The sequence below is a fragment of the Anas acuta genome, chromosome 2 (assembly GCF_963932015.1).
Source record: "Anas acuta chromosome 2, bAnaAcu1.1, whole genome shotgun sequence".
Taxonomy (NCBI): domain Eukaryota; kingdom Metazoa; phylum Chordata; class Aves; order Anseriformes; family Anatidae; genus Anas; species Anas acuta.
This window is the reverse complement of record NC_088980.1, coordinates 95407134-95427959: the sequence shown is the minus strand read 5'-3', so window position 1 is coordinate 95427959 and position 20826 is coordinate 95407134. Positions and strand designations below refer to the sequence as shown.

Below are 20826 nucleotides of genomic sequence, written 5' to 3'. Positions count from 1 at the left end.
GCAGCCAGCTGGTAGAATTACTTTATTTTCATTTATCAAAATCATGGTTAAACTTTTGTGAATAAAGCTTAGAAGAGCATCTGCGCTGGCAACTACCACATTATTACTTTATCTGATCTTTCCTAAGCCCTCTTCTATAGCGATAACTTTTCAGGCTGGTACCAGTGAGTAAGTGAAACAGTGAAGTGATCCTGTCCTCAAAAAAACAAGCATATTAAGCAACCATTTAAGGCCAAAAAAAACACCCATATGCATAACTTAAACTCAGAGATTTTGTTGGGAAAGCAGACTGGAACCGAACAGCATGCAGATGTGCTTTAGGTCAGTTAGGCAAAATTTTGCCCAGTAAAGGTGAGTACTTCGTGCAGGCATGAGCAGCGTTTGTTTTTTTTTTTCTTTTGACAGGATGTTATCCCATGTTTGGTGTTTGGCTGTTTTAAACTGCCTTCATTATCTTGTTTTTCAAATGCTAGCTCTGTTTTACACGCTGTTATCAGGCGGCAGTCTCCTCTCTCTCATTTTGTTTTATTCAAAGGGTAGATGAAAATTTCTCTAGCCTTTGAACTTCAAAATAATGACTGCACCTTAAAAATGTGATTCTTACTAAATGTGGTGCTATGCTTGGCATGTTATAAGTTATATCCAAGCAGCTTTCATTTTGTTTCCCTTATTGCTCTTCCTTTAGCACGTTTAGCGTTGTGGCATCCCTCAGTGCACAAGAGGCTTGCCCAGCTCTTCTCTCAGGACGCTGATGTCTGCTGCCAAGTCTGTATTTTACAAAATAGCTTTACAGGCTATTTACAGGCAGAGGCATCTCCCTGCTTGAGTGTCCTTTCCAAAACATCATTCTTGCATTAATTGCCCCTCGGCAGCTGACCTCACAACTGATCTTTAATGGGTGCAGGAAGAAATATTGTTGTTGGGACTGAGAAACCACTTACTGTTTGTGTCTAAATTTGTCACTGGCAAATTAAAGCAGGACTATGACTACTGTGAGCTCATCGGTTTGGCTTAGTTCACTTCTGTGAGCTGTTTGGTGATTTCTCTCTGGACGAGGTGACTTTTTCTAGGTTTTCCATAGTAAAGAGGAAAGGCGTCTGTTTGCATTCATTATTAATCTTAGTCCTTTTAAATTATCTTTATTTTTAAGTGTATTAGTGTCATGTTAAATGGTCCCACATATTCTTCAATAAATGTAGTGCCAGCAATAGATCATTTTGAAACAGGACACCTTTCTGCTGAATTCTCCAGGAATCTTCTATCAGGTGTCTGACACATCCTTAATCTGATGCTCAGCCTTGTCATTTGAATCGATAGTGTACTAGATAGGATGTCTTCAGCATGCCAAGGCTATTGCTACAGAAGGTGTTTGAAAAATAAATTCAGATTTTATGGCCAGCCACAAACTCCAGGAGCACTAATTTTTCATTTGTCTCTCTTTTTTTGTCTGCAAACAGTAGGTTAAATTGTTGATTAAAGAGAATTAGGTGAATCACACTTGAGACAAAAGGGATATGTATAAACTACATAAACAAATTCTGTTGTTTCCTGGAAAGCAACAGCTAATGGCTGCATTTCATAAAATATAAATTTAATTTATATATTTAAATGATCTTTTTTTAGTGTCTTTGTAGACCAATTTGGAACACGCTTTCCGTTACCTAGGTTTTTGTTCATGAAGAATGAGGAATTGGGGTTGAGCAATGAAGGAAGAATGTTACTAGTTTTAATCAAAAGGGATTTCTACTGAAATATTAAGTAGTTTATGCTATGTTTATCATCTGTATACGTGAAGTCTTCTGATGGGAACATTTAAATATAAACGTATATAGAAATAGAACATGTTTTTTCCATATTCTGCTAGTATGGTACAGATCTGGGAAAACTTGAAGCAACACCAGGCTTGAGTTAGTATTTTAACTGCCTATAGTCTGAGCAGAGAGAAGTAAATCCAGTGCTTTTATTACTGCTAAGATGTAGTCTGAGTAGCTTAGTAAGGCTTTGGTTTATTTACCAGTACTGTAAGTAGATTCTGGCTTCTTTTTTTTTTTTAAATCTCATACTTCACTGTAGTATCTCTAGAAACTATGAAGTATTGTAAGATTATTTTTTTTTTCCATAGGGATCTTTTTCTTAGTGAAGTGCTTTTGAGCAATAATCCTAACTTGTCTTTTTCAGAAGAGAGATTGGCAATTTAGGAGACATTAGATAATGTACATATAAATAAGGATTAAGAGACTCAGACATGTGCAAAACAGTGCTTATGCAAACGATACAGGTAATTACTGAAAGTGGAAAAAACTTTATAAATTAGGACATTAATCAAAATTTTACTAGGAATGGAGAAGAATGTGAATATGGGAAAATGCAGCTTTTAGAAAGAAAGACTCATATATTTCAGAGATAGCTTCTTAGTCTTTTAATGGTAATCTCAGCTCAATAGTGTTTAACCTCGAGCCATTTTGATGAATAAAATGAATATAAAAATGATTTTTAGTACTCTTTTTTGGGGGAAGGAAATTAGTGCTTGCTGACAACTCTTTCAAGTCACTGTGCAGTATTTCCTGTAAACTTGGACCTAGAGTATTGACAAAGAAGTGGGCAGCGATGCTGTAACTGTGGACGATGTGTAGTCAGGTTTCCTCGTAAATCACCAGAGACTGTGCTTCGGGTACTTGTGCCTGAGTGGCTTCAAAAAACTCACTATAGGAAAACAAGTCAGTAACAGTAGAAGAGATCAACTGGAAATCAGAATGCTAATTGCATTATCATTCTTCCAGTGTGTTTTTTTTTTTTTTACATGAAAACAACTAATTTCTGCAAGGTAGATCATAAAATTTGAGCTGGAAACACTGCACAGAAAAAGACCGTGGGCAAATGAGGTCAAGAACTGTAAGATATAAGCACCTATTTTCCTTTAACTTATCCTGGGAAGCAGTTTTACCTCAGCTTTTACAGCGCTGGTCAGTTTTCGTCTCCATTGTGTCCTTTGACTGGGTGCCAGCTGATACTTCTGTCTATTCCTATGGAAACCCAGAGAGCGAAGCCAACCTTGCAAGAGGCTTTGGGAAGAAGAGCACTGAGTTCAGACACTGCCTCGCTTTCAGTCAAAAAGTCTGGTGGTTAGAACTGGTCTCAAGTCAGACTGCTGCTTTCGGATTGGGCTGAAAAGACCTCAAGATCATCTGGGCCAACCATCACCCTATGACCAATGTCACCCACTAAACCATGTCCCTAAGCGCCGGGTCCAACCTTTCCTTGAACACCCCCAGGGACGGTGTTGCCACCACCTCCCTGGGCAGCCCATTCCAATGCCTGACAATATTTTTATACCTTCTATGTTTTAATGAAGAATGATTAATGCAGCTGTTAAGATTTATTGAAAAAATAGAATAGAATAAGGCCATGTAGACGATCAGAGCACCTCTCCTATGAAGAAAGGCTGAAAGAGCTGGGGATGTTCGGCCTGGAGAAGAGAAGGCTCCGGGGAGACCTCATTGCAATACCTTTCAATAAAGACATTTCAATACTTAATGGGGGCTTACAAAAAAAGATGGAGAGTGACTTTTTTACTTGGGCAGATAATGACAGGACAGGGGGAAGGGTTTTAAACTAGAAGAGGGGAGATTTAGATTAGAGGTTAGGAGGAAATTCTTCACTGTGATGGTGGTGAGGCCCTGGCACAGGCTGCCCAGAGAAGCTGTGGATGCCCCATCCCTGGAGGTGTTCAAGACCAAGTTGGATGGGGCTTTGGGCAACCTGGTCTGGTGGGAGGTGTCCCTGCCCATGGTGAGGGGTTGGAACTGGATGGGCTTTAAGGTCCCTTCCAGCCCAAACCAGTCTGGGATTCCATGTTTCTAATTCTTTCCCTATTCATAGTTTGCGTACCAAAATCATATTTATTGGGGCAGAGACAGGGAAAAAAATGTTACTGGGAGCTTGTATTTGTTTCTAATCTTGTCTACTCACCATATCTAGCAACTAAAACTTATATTAAAATGTATTAACATTTAAGCATACTAAAAATTTTATAAACGTGGTCATGAGTTTATTTGCTCAATTAAGAACAATATGTGTGTTGAACTTAAATGGCAATACAGTACATGACAACCAGGGTGACAGCCTGTCGTTTTAATGGTGACTTTACTCACTCTAATTAGGAATTGAGGTTCTTAGTAACTATATTGATTCCTTCCCCTCCCCCAGAACTGTTTATAAATAATAATAAAATAATAAAATGAGCAGTGGTATTCAAGGAGTGCAAGAACAGTGCAGTCAGACATGTTTAAAGTGTGGTTCCTACAGTGCTAATGGCTGTTGTAACCAGGCAATATTAATTCAACTTCAGAGTTCTAGAAATCAAGAAGTTTCACTGTTTCATACGTAGATAATCTTTCAAAATCCACGTGTTGTTAATCTCTAACTCTGAATAATTATTTGAAATCTACCTAACATTTTGACTTGCCAGCCTATATTTTAATAGCTTTTCTGAAGAATTCTTGTCAGATTTCTGGCAGTTAGCTGATAATACAAGCATATCAAAATGCTTCTTTTGATCTTTGAATTTCTTGTGCTCCTGGAATACTATTCTGTTTCTGTATGTATATTAATACATACCAAATTAGAATTATGATAGTCACAGCTCCATTTCTCTTTTTTGTAAGTGTTTGATTTGTTCTCTGAAAAGCTACTAACTGGCAGGTGTTGCTGACAAAGTCCATCATTTGCTCCATGTCATTCTTAAGTAGTTTCGGATGTTTTAGAACATCCTTCTCAGAGGGATGCTAATAGATGAAACCACCTCTAAAGAAAGTGTCAGTTAGCACCTGCACAGCCCCTTTTCTTTCTGAAGACCTTACAGTTCTTGGTTTTGAAGATCTGTGATGAAGTTGTGGTGTGGGGTGAGGCATCTTCTCTTCTACATGTACTTGCTGGAAAGAGTAAGTAAGTACATTAATGTTGGACATGAGCAATGATTGCATCTTATCTCCATATAAATCCTGATTACTTTTAAGGAATCCGGAGTTTAAAAAGCTTAATATCTAACCTGACTGTTTAAAAAACAACCAACCAAACCCGTAGCAATCTATTTCACTTTTTTGTTGTCTTAGGATATGAAATGTTGTATTTGGGGCAGAATGTGTTTCTTTGGAAAAGCAAGGCAGTGGCCTGACATGCTAAATTTCCATGCACACTTTTAGCTCTTGTTCTCCCCCAGGGTAGGTCTAAACCAAAGGAACAGTGTATATCGGTGAATATGTAGGTAGTAAGCTATGATAAAGTTTGTTTTCTTGCTCTTGAGCTGTTGTTTTGTATCCAGATATACTTCCTTAAATATGGTTTGAGTTTAAAAAGGAAAATTAAAGCACTAATAATATTTAAAGACAGTAAAAGTATAATCACTACCCATACTATGACTGGTGTAGTATCAGAAAAGCAGGCCTTTTTTCACGTAATAATTAATTCAGCAATGATAATTTTGTAGCGTTTTGTTTGTGAAAGAGTAAAAATCAGTGAATTATGCATTATATCCCTCTGAAGAGGATTTATTGATTGTTAAATAGTCTCTCTTTTTACGAAGTGATATTGAGAAAATTGTAATAAAGCATTTTACATAAGTGCTGCTTAATTAATAATGAATGCATTTCAAAAAATCAAAATTTAATAAGCTAATAAATTATTAAGCCACGGTGGAATGTATAATTATCAGATATCCTAAGTCCGTACTGTCATGGATGGTGGACTTGCCGTACCCTTACTCCTTCTCTGTTCCTTTTGAATGGGCTTCTTTAAACAAGCAGACCTTTGCACTCCCTGCTTTCGTGGTGCCTTTTATTTTTCCACTTGTGTGCAGCGTTCTGTGCGCTCCCGGACCGGGCTTGCTTGCTGCAGTGCTTTCTGTCAGGAGCCGTGATCAATGGTTAATATCTGCTGTTGATCAGTCTCGTTCTAACAGTACACAAACAGCAAGGGGCAAGATGAAAAATAATTTTAATCAATGAAACGTTCTTTGGGAAACATAACATTGCAGGATTTTGTGGTTTGTGTTTTTTTTGGTGTTGTGTTGTTTGTGTTTTTTTTTTAATACTGGTAAATAACATTGTAAGCAGGGAGGAAAGTAGCTGACAAAAGTATTCTCTTTGACCTCAGTAGCATGCAAGCATTTAAAATTAGTTTCTAAGGGTTAAATACATAAATATAAATTGAAAATGGGGTAAAACTTCATCACAAGTAGGTTCTTCAAGACTAACCCAACATTTTGCTATGTGATTTTCTATCCATAAATTCAACAGGCAGCCTTTTTAGGCCTGTACAAAAACATTTAGTGTAGTGCTAGGTGGAAGATTGCAGTTAACTGGGAAATGAGGGCACAAAATGTAAGGGATGGTGAACAATTTAATAATGAGCTGAAAACAAACACTGCTGCACTCCGAACAATGAGATTGCAAGGAGAGTATTGGAATTCCTCAACAGTTGCACTTGAATCTACCCATAGTCAATATTTTTCATTAACAAAGCTGGCATAGCAAGTAGTACCTCTCCTAAGGACACCGAGGAGTGGCACAAGAGAAGGCAGTAGTGTCGACTGAAGACAGGACTGGATGTGCAGAATACCAGAAGTACCAGAATGCTGAAACTGATGGAAATGGTCAGAAATGTGATAGCCCATAACGAAGTTTCATGTGCAGGGGCATGGGGACAGAACAATTTATTCTGTTTGTTGCGAACCTTTTATTTTAAAATGACTGGGAAGGATGCCAGTGTGCCAATGGATCAATTGATGAAACAAATGAAGCCGTAGTGTAAATATCTTGCCGGAGATAGAGACGTAGTATTGCCATTCAGTAGGCTACTGTGTGGGACCTCTTCTTTTATGCTCTGTAATATCTTCTTGCTTGTATTCCAAAAAACAATGTTTAAACTAGAATGAGTGCAGAGAGCTACAGGTATTTTGAGGAGAAGGTAGGGTTTAGCTTTTGTTATTGAGATAAAAAGACTGATGCTCGCTTAGGTTTTAAAACCTGCACTGTACTTCCATAGATATAAAGAACATGGGGAGAAAACCACATTAATTCCCCTTAAATACCTAGGAATTTGTTGGAAAGGATTAGATGTCTTTACTCCCTGTGGGTGCTGGAGGATTGGATTCAGTATTGTAGAGGCTCAATTTTAACATCCAGTTCTGATTTGTGGTTTATGCATAAAAAATCATTTTCAGGAAATTCTAGTATTTCTTTCTATTCTGCTGGAAATATATGCCCTGACCCCATCATCAGAGCTTATGACTGTGTCCACACTGGAGAGCCCTTAAAAGCCACCTTCTTTGTAAGGGGCACTTTTTAAATTGCTTCATGTTCCTTTGATCTGTCTTCCCAGAACTGGCGAAGCAGTTACCTAATTTTGAGCTGGACTCAAAGCAGCGTCTTCACATTTTAACAGCTTGGTGTTCTTTTTAATGACCCGTGCCTTGTCTACCTTTTTTCTAGCTCTCTATCAACCCTACTATTCGACTAAATCCTCACAATTGTGGCTGTGCTGTAGCAGTCAGTAGGCAGCTCGTGTGCAGTGCATTATAAATTATTACAAATCACTCTTTCAAGTCATGTTAAATATTTCAGATGGGTTAGAATTGTTATGTCTTTTGAAAATGTGGTCTCAGCAATGCAAAGGGAAATGTTTTCTCCATACATTGGCCCCTTTTAACCCGCTGATGACGAGGTGATGGTAGCCTATCTGTGGATGTGCTTTTGATATCTGAAGAGGTGCGCATGCTCTTCTGACTATGAATATCCAGGAGACATCTGTGATGAAACTGCTTCAATATACACATTTGTGGTGTTAAGATAATAATGACTCCTATGCTTTGGGTGGTGTTTTATTTTACAAAACAAGTCAGCAATTCCGGTTTTCACATTTATGTGTTTTATATAGTGTTACCTTAAACGTCCCTGTTTGACTTTCAGTTCACAGAAAGAAAATTGTATACATTTTACAGGAACTATACTCAGCTTCTTTTTAATCCTGACTCAGAAAAGCATCGGATTTTAGCCAGCTAAGAGAAGGAGAGGCAGTGAGATGTTCCCAGTAAGTACAAATTGCAGTTGTTCTTTTCTCTCCCCATAGTGGAGGAGAAATCCACTGCTGACGTTGCGAGGCTCCTACCGATCGCAGTGTAGTGCTGCTGTGTGTGACCTCTCTGCTGGCAAGTTCACTCCTGTGGTTTTTAGAGGAAACGTGTGTGATGTCTCACGCTTGAGGAGAGACTGCTTGGTCACCTGCCAAGGAGGTTAACACTCCTTCCTGTGTGCTAAGAAACTTCTGGAAGCATTTCCTTACATGAAAGATAACGGCTATCACAGAAAGCAGAATTAACTACAGTAATTTGTTGTTAGCTCTGTGTTAGTCTAAGATTCGGGCTTTATCAATGCCTCTTGGAAAGTATTACATTATCTACGTTTATTGGAAAGGTAAATTAAAAAAAAAATAAAATCCATTAACAACTCTGTATATTTCCTGCGCTGCTAGGTATTGTGTGGGGAACAAAAACATCTGCTAAATTCTTTTTTTATTTTGAGTACTGGAATATTTGCACAGCTGTATTTTTATGATAGTGCTTTATACATGCTAGCTTGGTTGGCCTATGTGCTACCTACTACCAGAGCCAGCTAGTGGAGATAGGTAATGCCCTATAGGTAAAACCTCCCAAAAGTAATACTAAAATAGTGATTGTTCTACATGTTGCAGTACTGCTGAACTGCTTAGGACAGTGGGACAGGAGAAAGCTGCATCAGCTTGTGTGTTTGGGGGGCTGAAACCTGGTCCAGAAGGTCTTCAGATGTTAACATGGCTTCACAGTGTTGTAGGGATCTCTCTCTTTGCCTGTACTCCACATGCCCCTGTTAGCTTCGGTCACATCAGATATCCCGTTGGTAATACAGCCATCATTAATGTTAGGATTAACCTACGACATGAATTAAAGCACCAATGTTACTAGTACAGAGCCTGCTTTTTCATTATTTCTTCACTTAGGTGACCATATCTGTTGGGTTGGCCTGGGCTAGATGCCCACTCAGCTGGTATCCTCGACAGGACGGTGGGAGAAACTAGGTTGAAAAAGATCCTTTAAATAGATGAGAAAATAAACATATCCATTGTATCAGAGGCCTAGAAAAGTAGGTAGATAAGAGTTCACTGGAAATTTTCCACTAAAACTTGTTCCTGGAAGTAGACTCAATGAAAATACCAGACTATATATATATATGTATATTTTTTTTTTCTGAATGAACTTGTGGTTTTGGGGATATCTTCTTCAATGCCAGGGATAATCTGAATTCTGATAAATTCATTAATTCTAAGATGTTTCTCCAGCTGCTCTTTTTTCTACTGAAATATTCAAGAAAGGAAACTCTGACTGCTTCACTGTTAAGCTCGGGGTCCAGAACCTTTCTTCAGTCATTGCTTGACTGCAGAGCAAAGATAGCTTATTTCATGATCTGTCTACCAAAACCTGTTATACCCCATCACAGTTAGTATAAGTGGCTGAAATTTTGAAATAAAAATACTTCTTCTGATCAAACAATCTTATGCTGAAGCTAGATGTCAGCATTTCTGGAACTGTACTGTAGTTTGCATACAGAGCTGACTGTTTGGACTAGAAATAATTTTACTAAAATATGGAGGAATTTCAATAATCAGCACTAGAATAGTAAACTTTGGCTACCAAGAACTGAGTCTTCTGTCTTGTTTGATCATAATATTTTCATAGTATAACAATCATTTTAGAGGGACTCGCAATGTTAAGACACCACAGACTGGCCCAAAGTGCCTCATGATGCTCTGCAATCTTGAGGCCGACCAGGTGTGTCTGCTGAGTGAAAGGTAGCAAGCTTCAAGCTTGATAGACAAGGATTTAATAAAAATGAAGCAATTGGGCTACTAAACGCTTTTCAGATTAAGAATACTTTTTCCCCCGTGCACCTAGTAAAACCTAAATTAAATCTGCCTTCAACCCACATCTATTATATATTTATAAACTTAATCAGTAATCAGTTGAAGGTGAAGAATTTTTCCTTTGCCATTAATAAGGACAGCATTATTTTCTAGTAGGTGAAAGAAACACGGCAACATTTATAGTATTACTAAAGAAAAAGAGCAGCAGTCAGAAATAAGGGTAAGAATAAAATCATTGCAACTAAGTAATGTAAAAGGACGTTGTCCTTACACTGGTGTTGTCTGTGATGATGTTTTAATAAATAGTCTTAAATCATTTGGAAGAAAGGGTGTCTTTCATGTTTCAGAATGAAAGGATTTATTAAAGATTAATTTCCTAAGGAGGGGGATTTGTTGGTAGCTAAGCATGCAACAGAATAATATAGTAGTAACTTGTGGAAAAATGGTAATAGCAGAAATAAAATAAGAATACAGAGAACGAAACTCTAATAATAAAAACGTACATTTCCTTAGTTTTATGTATTTTCTTTTATCTTTCACCCTTCTTATCAGCTGAATTCATTCTAAAAGCACGGTGTATTTGTAAATCTTCCAATAAGTATCCATCAACAAGAGAAAATCAAGTGTTTTTCTTTCACATGTATGTGTGGACATCGAGTAGGAAATACTGAAAATAAAACAAATGTATTATCCTCTGTGATGGAGAATAGCAACTATATTTCTTCCAAGACTAATATTCTCTCAAGTTATTTAGTGTTGTCTTCCCCAGTCTAATTCCCAACCGCAGCATGATACACTGCAATTTTAGCTATTTTTTTTTTTCTTTTTAATGAGTTTTCCAAATCTTCTTATATTTACCTGTAAAGTATGGTGGTAATAATGAGAAGTTTCCTTATCCCTAACTCATTCTGCAATGATTCACTAAGTCATTTTGAACGTGTTCTGCATGGATTAGTAGCTGCGCAGACATCGTGCACTTCTGCAGTTGTACGTCATGGTTGTACCTTGGTGTGTGCCATGTGTTAAAAGAACAGAATCCTAACCTTGTGCTTCCCCCCACACCCCCCAAAAAAAAAAAGTTATCAGTACTTGCTGCACTTGCTGTGAATGCTGTTGAGGAGTTCAGTAGCTGTGCTGTTGTCTCTGGCAGCAGAAGTTGGCATTTTCAGGCAGGTTTGTGGCATGAGTTTTGGCAGACTTTTCTTGTAGAGCTTTCACTGAAGAGCAGGGGTCAATGACGACAAGCTGTAGAAGCATGGAGAGGGTATTTTGTCTGAGCTTGTTCATGATTTCTCTTCCCTGGTTTGTATTTTAAAATAAAAAAATGCATCAGGAAGAAAAATCACATGTTTTCGGCATACTTGGTGAAATCTGCTGTGCTCACATGAAGCTCAACTCATCCATTTTTATTAGACAAAGACCGAAAAAGTAACATGTGAAATCTGCCCTTCCCATCTTTCTGGCTGCTGTACCACGTATGGAAGTATTGCAAGAGACTGGAATATGTTAATTTGCAGGTCATTCATAAGCAAAACAACCCGAAGACATGACTTCTATTGATCTGTGTGTCAATCTGTGTAATTTGTGGTTAATTGATATTTTAACTTGTCAGTATGTGAAATTGGCAAAAGCTAGTATTTGGGGAAATCTTAAGAGAGCAAAGCTGTGAGACAGCACACACCTTTCTCTTTAGGAAAGGTGAGGTAGGATGTTAAGAACATGATTGCCCAAGCTTTTCTGGATCTAGATGTTTTGCTTTAATAAGTTATTATTCCAGCTATTACTACTCCTCAGCTGAAACTCACTGCTGAGGGATGTTTCAGACAAACTCAGTAGGCTTGGTATTGAAGTGGAAGCATCAAAATATCCTATGTAGCATTTCAGCTACGTGGGAAAGCCGCCAAGCAAGGGGCAGTAGAAAATCAAGGCTGGTTATACCTTAATTTGCTACAGCTTCTTACTGGTTACCTGATTGTATCTTCGGCTCTTGAAAGGCTTCCTCAATGTCTTGAGAAATAGAACCAAACTGTTTTCTTTGGGATCCACCCTGTTACTGGTCACAGGAGCATTTCTACATTATTTCTTTTGAAAACCCAGGAAGTCCAGTGTGTAAACACTTCTCTGTTTAAAAATGTAAGAAGCAGTCACTTTTTTCCTGTATGTTTTACTCATTCAGACGAGTAGGTTTTCTCTCTCTCTGAATCATTCCATGTTATTTTCCTTCCTCTCGTTTTAATAATTGTAGTTGGTCTTCATGTTTATATTCTTCATCTGATACCTGTCTGTCTTGCTGCAACCATATCTAATGGTATTATTTCAGTTTGTACAGGGTATTTCTGGAGATTAAACTGTTGAGAAACTGACAGTATTGCAGAGTTTTCCATCTTATCGAGCCAGGTCTTACACACACTCCTACAGCAGGTTATATATCTGATAGCAAATAGAAAAGCAAACTTAAAAATCATGAGTTTTTTCACTGCTTCTTTATTCATTTGTTTTAATATTTATTGTAGGTTTCCACAGCCTAGAGCTGCTGATGTTTTTTGTCACAGTTTTTTTAAAGTGCTGTGATGCAACATTAACTATATCTAAACAATATAACCATTTGGCTTAGTAAACTGAAATACATTTCTCATGTTTTTCCTTACCCAGGGAAATTACCGCTTTATGAAGCTTTTACTGGCTCGTCGAGGGAACTGGATGCAAAAGGACTTGGAGGATATGACACCATTACATTTAACTACACGTCACAAAAGCCCAAAATGTTTAGCTTTATTGTTAAAACACATGGCACCTGGAGAAGTGGATACCCAGGACAAAAACAAGGTAAAAATACTACTTAAAGACAACACTTGTAAAGCTTTAGAAATTATGAAACAGTTTGAGTGAAAAATTGTTGCAGTACTTTACCAAAATTTTTCCGACTATGTGAAATAGTGGCTAACATGGGTATTACAGTGATCAGTGTTAGAAATATTAACGTTTTCCTGATGATAATATGTAGAAGTTCTTTGTACTTAGTTCACTGACGGTCATGTTGAGAGCACTTAGACTCATACTCTGTGAGTTTTAGGGTCTAAGTCTTTCTGTAACAGTCTGATCCTTGTTCGAATGTGGGTAACATAGGCTTATCTTGCTTTTTTTCTTGGAAAAACTCTACCTGTGAAATGGAGATTCGTCTTCCTTCATTACCTGTCTGGAAATCCAAAGGAATTCCACTCCTGAACAATGATGTGGGAGGTTATACACTATACATAGTGCAAATATTGTCGTGAGTTTGCTGATGTCCCTTTGCAAAGTCAAGTTACGCTCTACTCCATCAGTAGAGTTACCAGCCTGCTTTAGAAACACACTGACTTCTGAGTTCAGAGATGCAAATGTTGCCTGAGCCCAAGTTTTTCCTCAGTGATACGGAAACAAAAAGTTAGATGCTGTGAATGTAGACAGCAAATAGAAAACAAAGGGAAAAAAAAAAAAAGGAACTACCATTGACAAGGTAGGCATGGATACTGCTGTTAGAGATGATAGAGGCTTTTTAAGCATTCAGAAGAAATGTGTCCTCCGTACAATATGGAAGTGATCCTGGAACTCATGCAAAGACTCTTCCTACCAGGCCCTCGTCTAGCACTTATTCAAATGTCAGTGCCCTGACCAAGTGTACTTGGATCACCTCTTGTTCAGCGTACCAGTTTGGCAAGACCGGCCTCAGTGGACATCATAATTCATATCTCATGTAATACATTTTAGTTTTATCACAAGAGGACGTAGGAAGTGAAGAGGACTTTCTAGTGGTGTTACTATTTAAACTTTGAAATCCTATCGTGAAGGAAGCAGGAGAAGACATCTGCAAGGCCGGTTTCCAAAAAACGAATCTCCTGACCCCTCCAGACAATGGAGTTGAACCAGCCTGTGCCCTAGCAATCAGCTGTTTGCCTTCCAGGATATTCTAACGTGTATCATGGAAACCCTGGCTATAATTACAGCAGTCGTTCTGGAGAGGCCATGCTGACTTCCTGACCGCATTAATTAATTAACAAAGGTATCTGGAGACCAGCCAAAACCGCTTAGGAACCGTGCCTTTTGTTCAGCAGATTTCCAAAGCAGTGTTAAAGCGTTGCCAGATTTTCCACTAAATGTACAGCACTTTTATTCCAGTTCCTGTCATGAGTAGTCACAGTAGCAGAGATGGAATTCAGGCTGATGAAAGGCACTCCTGGGGATAGAGACCAACAAGTTTGACCCCGTTGGGTACATCGCTTATTCATTTCCCTTACTGCAACTCTGTGCATCGAGATTGTCAAATATAATTCCTGAACATGAGAGAACGAGTGTCTTTTATTTAAATGTAGGCAATTGGCTGAAAAGCGGGTTGTAAGTGAGAGAAGTCTGTAAAGAACGACTGCTTTGGTCTCTTGGTAATCAAAAGTCTCTGTGTTCATAGCGTGTGTCAGTTTCTAGGGATACTGATCAGCTCCATTTAAGAAATAATATATGTTCACTTTTCACAGGTTTCTACTGCTAAAAAGTTTTCAGTTCAAATCCTGACAGGCTATGATGGTTTGAGCGTGTTTTAGGGTGCTAGGCTGTGTGTAATTGTATGCAGCGTAAGTTTTCAGACCTTTTCTTGCAGCCCCTCCAGTTATGCGTCAGAACGAGCTCTTCTTCCGTGAACTACCAAGCCGACAGAAAGGTTGCAGTATCCTACTATGTTACCATGGCACAAAGCTAACAGCTTAAAGCAACAAACACAAAGAATAGGCTCCTTTTTGCCTTCCTCCTTTACAGAGATGTTAAGAATAGGCTACTGAACTCATACATTCAGTCACATTATTCAAGGGTGCCAATCCAGGGTATCGCACTCCTAGACACAAACGTCCTGCAGCAGTTACTTCTCTCCGTTTTCAAGTCAAAGTGCCACGTAATATTTTGCTAGGATGAGGGCAAGGGAAGAGGGATGGAGAAATAAAATTCATTCTGCTTCTTACAACCCTCTGCTGCGTGTCAGCTGGGAGAGATGTCTGATCAATAAATTACTTGTTAATATCCTAGCATTTCACTGTTTAAAAAAAACAACAAACATTGGTTTTCTCATGTAATTATGAACATTGATAATACCTGTAAAAAGCCACTGGCAGCCAGGTATTAGCAGTAGGAACATGAATGACTTTTTTGATGTTTTATTGGACTGCCACTGGTCAAAATACATTAGATTCAGTAATACTCAATGTATAGATTTCTGAGTGATCAAGGACAATGTCAAAACCTTTGCTCAAGATGAATCCAAGTCCAGCGTTGATATTTAGTGCTAATCATTTGATAACCCTCCATCTCTGGTGTCCATACATTTAGGAATTGAGCTCAGCTCAGAATCCTGAGGTATCTGGGGCAGGTTTATGGTATATTCATGTTGTGCACAAGAACCTAAAGAATTGTAGGATTTATACGGAATGAACAGACAGCGTTGTTCTAAGCAGTCTTACCTACCTGAAGCGCTTCCATGACTGCACTCAATCTGCAACATCCCCCAAAAGTGTAACTTCAGAACATCCATTCTTTGGGTTGTAAGTAACTGTACTTTAGTAATATTTGTTGATCATTAGTAAAACAAATCACCAGGCTACACAAACCAGATTGTAGAGATAATGACATTTTCTTTTAGCCCTTTCAACCTCAAATACTCTTTCATTCTGTGAAAATACAATTAAATCATATTTCATGTTCTAACAAACTTGAATATTCATCTTATTTTTCACCATGTTTGTAAAACTTGTGAATATTGTGTTCCAGCAAACTGCGTTGCATTGGAGTGCCTACTACAATAACCCAGAGCACGTCAAACTTCTCATAAAACATGATTCAAATATAGGAATCCCTGATATTGAAGGAAAAATCCCACTTCACTGGGCAGCTAACAACAAAGACCCTAGCGCGATTCACACGGTGAAATGTATTCTGGTAAGAAAATCTATTATGGCTTTTTGCTATTCATTACTTAATGTGGTAAAAACATTTTTCCTTTCTTGAATTATTTTCATTCGAATCCACTGGCTCTTTGAGAATTTAATCATTTGCTTTTTCTTATATTGATATTCTTTAAAGAAGTCGTCTTATATATTTTTGCTATATTGACAGGAGGTTCTTCGGAGTTCTATAGGTGTATATCTTTGCTCTAAATCATGGTTTATGTATATTCTTTTAATTAGCTTGATGTGTTTAACTGTTCATTTTGTGGGGGAGAGAAGGAGGAAGGGACTTCAAGTTCTCCTTGGTAAAATGTCCAAGTCGTATTACCCATCTCAGTTACATCTTTCATGGTGAATTCTATGTTGTGTGTCTTGTCTTCTTCATTTGAAAGTTTATTGCTAGTTAAATGTAGTGGAATATCAAATCTTGTCTGTTGTGTAGAACTCTAGGAAACAGTTGGTCATTCATCAGTCAGCCCTTGATCAGTTTATTGAGGGACTTTCCAAATATTTCTTCTGTGCAGATTAAATAATGTTTCCTTGATAGCAGGTTTTCTAGTTCCATTTCCTACACTGCTATAATAAGTACATTGAAATCATGTCCTGAGCTTGATTTCCACCTCTATTTTTGTTCTGTGTAAAATCTCTGAATTCACTAGCATGGAAAGATACAGAAGTCTCAGTTAAATTTTCCTCTCATACTGCAACAATCTCCCTATACCTCTGTCTTTCAAATAACTTTCATAACTAGACACACACTGGTTGTAAGCTAACTGTAATGACTTCTGTATCTGTTTCAACCTGCCTGAAAGCAGATACGGACTGCTGGATTAAAATTTAGACTTTTCCAAACCTTAGATAGTCAAGATAAATGTCTTCAGGAGTTGCAGTGGATTGGCCTCAGCCAACAAAACACCCACAGAGCCACTTGCTCCCTCCCCTCCTGTGAAATGGGGAGAAAATAGGAGGAAGGCAAGACGACTCATGGATCCAGGTGATGCCAGTTTAGTAGGGAAAACAAAAGCTACATGCTCAAGCAAAGCCTAGAAAGGGATTTACTCACTATTCCCCATCAGCAGGCAGAAGTTAGACACCTCCTAGAAAGTAGTTCTTCACCATGCTTAACAGCTGCTTGGAAAGACAAAATATAACCATGAAATCTCCCCCTTCCTTCTTCTTTTCCTGAGCCTTTCTTGCTGAGCATGATGTGGTATGGTAAGGAATTGGGGTCCCTTCCCAACCTCTTGCTCACCCCCAGCCTCCTCACTGGGAGAAGACAGTGAGTAGGGCAGGGTAGAGTGTGAAAGACAAAGCCTTGTCATGGTACAAGCACTGGTAAGTAACAACCATACATTGGTGTTTTGTCAACACTATTTGAGTTGCTAATACAAAGCCTAGCACCGTACCTAAGCACCTAGCACCTAAGGAAGTTAGCTGCATCCCAGCCAGGCATGCTACGAAAGTTCAAAAATATTTATCATCTTTCTCAAGGTGTTCTCAGAGATTCTCTTTAGGTAATCAAGAATCCTGACCATGCTAAAGTGTTTATTTTTTTTTTATTTCTTTCCCCCTTTGACAGCTAAAAGAGCATATTCTTGTTTCTCTCTAGTCTTTTTCTGTGCATCAGCTGAATTGTTTATATTCCACATGTATAAGGTAATTGATGGGAGTGGTATATTACAAGTTAAAATAAAACAGTAATTACCTATTAGCTTACAGGATATCCTGTGAAAGTTGATGATGCAGAAGCATTGTTACTAGTTAATCTATCTGTAGATTAAATTTGGTGTTAAATATAAATACATTTTTTTTTGGTGAGGTCTCCAAGTCTAACCCTTTAGTACGGTCTTGTCATCTCTCCAAACAGATGTGGTTTTCTTACTTATCTTTATAGATACCTACGTAGTAGTGTTAAGTCAACACAGCTAAAGCAGAGCTCACAATCCTCCCTGACTTTCTCAGTTATTTTTCATCATATTACCCAGCTCCAGATCTATTGTCCAAGCATTACCTTTGGTTCTCATTCCTCCCCCAGTCTTTACATCCAGGTTAACTCTGTAGTCTCTCAAATTCTTCCTGTATGTTTCTAATACATACAAACACACAGTTCAATTTCTGTCACCTTGTGTCTTAACTTCACAGAATACTTACATAATGGCATTTCTAAATTCACTAGGACACTCTTGTAGTAATAGTAGTGCAAAAGGCTTGTGACAATGCTACTGTTGCTCTCTGTTTTTTGTCACATCCAACGCAAACTAGCTGTCTTTGCTTTCATCATAGAGTGCTGTAAGCTCTGTGCTGTTGCTCAGATAGCAGTTGGATATTGATGTCTCCTGCTGGTCAACCTGCATTGGCAGTCTTAGTTGGTTGAACAAGTTATAAAAAAAATAGCATTGCTGTTGTTTCTGTCACGTTATCTTCAACATTGTGGAAGAATTCCACAGAAAAAATATTTTTCTCTAATGTCCTACCCAGAATTGTGTAGCACTGCTTTACAAAACCTTGACAAAAATTAAGCTGTTGGTTTTACTGAAGCCATAGTCTATGACACTGAAAAATACTGTCTTGATTTTCTGTGCTCTGCCATCTGTGTGCATCCATTTTTGTTGTCACCTCGTTTTAAATTCCCAGTAAGGAATGTCGTTCTGTTTCATATTTGTACAGTAGTTGCATCATCAAGATTGTAAAAATAAACGAGGATGAAAAGAGCTCAACTGATGCTAAAAAAAGTAAATTTAGTTATCATGGGTGGCAGTTATGCACAATTGGTTATGCCTAATATTGAAATCTGTGACATACAGTGAAAATGGAGCCAATGACGTGTTTAGGAATTAAACATGCAAAGTAAGGAGAAACTATAATCTGGAGATCCTCTCATGGTCAACTTCCTTTTCCACCTTTCCAGATTCAGCAGTGCTTGGTTACATGAAAAACGTTGGGAAGATTTAAGGAGAAAAGAACAGAGTAAGGTGCCATTAATATGGTGGAAGCAACTGCTTAGTGCTCTGTCTCTGTTTTATCTCTCTTCTCTTTGTTTATTCCTCATGGTAAGAGACGTGACATTTATTTGTACAACACTTGCCTTTGTTGCCTACATTCCGTTGTTCTAATTGCTGCAGAAAGAATGTGTAGATTCAGTTTCTGCTGTGCATTGTGCTTAAGATATTAATGTAACGTGACAGCTTAATTATGGCTAGTTTTACAGATAAAGCTCTTATAATGCAGAGAAATTATGCTCTTGAATGCGAGCACAGAGAGGACTACAAAATTTTTGTTCTTTGTTCAAGTGGCCAAAAAGGTCAAAAAACAGGGGTACTTTTAGACTAGAATGTAAATAGTGACTCTGTCAATAAAAGATTTCTTACCGTTTTGGAAAAGTGATGCTGTGGAGTACAGGGATATGTTCTGTGAAACACCTGTGGCTTTGAGCCAGGAGTTTTAAGAGTCTTTCATTTAATATGTCCTTGTGCTTTTTGGAAGGTTCAAAAATTAGCTTTCTAGATTACAACAATAAATTATAGGTAAAGAAAAGAAGATATTTTTTTTATTCCCCTTTTTTTTCAAACAGAGGTTTTCCTCTGGTGCAGTTACAACTGTGCATGTCTTCATTCATTTTTAGTCATTCTTAAGTGCTTCTCAAAGACTGTTTCTGATTTTCCTGCAGTGGGCTCTATACTCCCCCTGCTGAGCAGTTTGAATAGAGAGGAAATCAGCATAGTAGCAGCTTTCTCTTGAGCAGTATTACAGCTAGGGAAGAGCACAAGACTTCACTTTTCACTGTAATGGCTCAGATAAATGCTTTGGAATGCTTATTAGAATAGTGCTATTCATGCTTGGATTACTGTGGTTTGTGCATACAACAACTTTAACTTTGATTTTGTTTTTACTTAGAGATTCACATTTATCTACTTCTTATGTTTTTAATAGAAAATCTGTTACTGTGCTAGTGGCTAAATATGGTAATAAACTGCAATATGTTTCAAGTATATAAATTTTTGGTCTCCCAAAACATGGCTAATGCTACTGATTTAAAAAATGGCATCCAATTTTTTAGATATGTGAAATGGAGAACATAAATAGTGGCTACATGCAGTGTAGAAAGTTAGTAAATGTTTAACTTGAGAAAAATGAATCAAATATTAGGAAGTTGTCATTTTCTGAAGGTAAGACAGCAAGATACATAGTATCAGGGCATTGCAAATTAGGTTACTACCACAGTATTAATATAGCCGGATTGCATTTAAGAAATGTAACTAACTCCAAATGTATTTATTGTATAATCTAACAAATAGAACATATAGAAGGTATAGACTTGGTAGATTAATATTGGGGTAGAAACCATATCCTGACTTTTTGCCACTTGATTTATCATTCTCAGTGTTAGGTGTTGGTTTTCTATGTAATACTGTATTTCAAATAATGCAAATGCAAATGATGTTATTACATATTTGTGTACTTCATAAAGTCTGTAGGAAGAGTTGCAATTAATTTAATAAGAAAAGGATCAAGAACTCGCTTTGCTTCATTAACAAGCTGCACTGATCACAGTCTCTCCCTCCTGTTTCATAAGTATGTAGTGGGGCATGGTGTGGCACGGTATTTTCAGGATGATCATTTTTCTCGGTTAACATGGTTTGAGAACCACTCTACTGTTGGAAGTCATTATGGTTTAAAAATCTCAGGACTATGTTCCTTTTCTCTTTTGCACAGAATTCACACGACTTTGGTGAGTTGTTTTGAATCACTGCAGATAAAACAGCAGACTTGCTCCCGATAGTTTATTTAGTCTCTTGTTTTGACATATTACTTCTGCTCTAGATGCTTGGTGTCCTGCATCCTGAATTTCTATTGTTTGGTTTACTGTTTTCTTTAGAGCTACTTTTTTTTTTTTTTTTCCTTTTTTTCCTGG

At 37.8% G+C, this 20826-nt stretch overlaps 1 protein-coding gene across 8 annotated transcripts in view; it reads left to right on the top strand.

Moving 5' to 3' along the window:
• Positions 1 to 20826, top strand: part of INVS (inversin) — an 88405-nt gene that overhangs the window by 24257 nt on the left and 43322 nt on the right. For 6 of the 8 annotated variants that reach the window (XR_011092829.1, XM_068671277.1, XM_068671274.1 and 3 more), the window contains 2 exons: positions 12604 to 12777; positions 15739 to 15906. Coding sequence is in view for 7 of the 8 variants with exons in the window: in XM_068671277.1 (XP_068527378.1) it covers positions 12604 to 12777; positions 15739 to 15906 (342 nt within the window). In the remaining variant the exon portion in view is untranslated. Of the gene's footprint in view, positions 1 to 12603; positions 12778 to 15738; positions 15907 to 17002; positions 17250 to 18839; positions 18965 to 20826 lie in introns of those variants that run through there. The other 2 variants (XM_068671279.1, XM_068671280.1) reach the window with 2 other exon arrangements.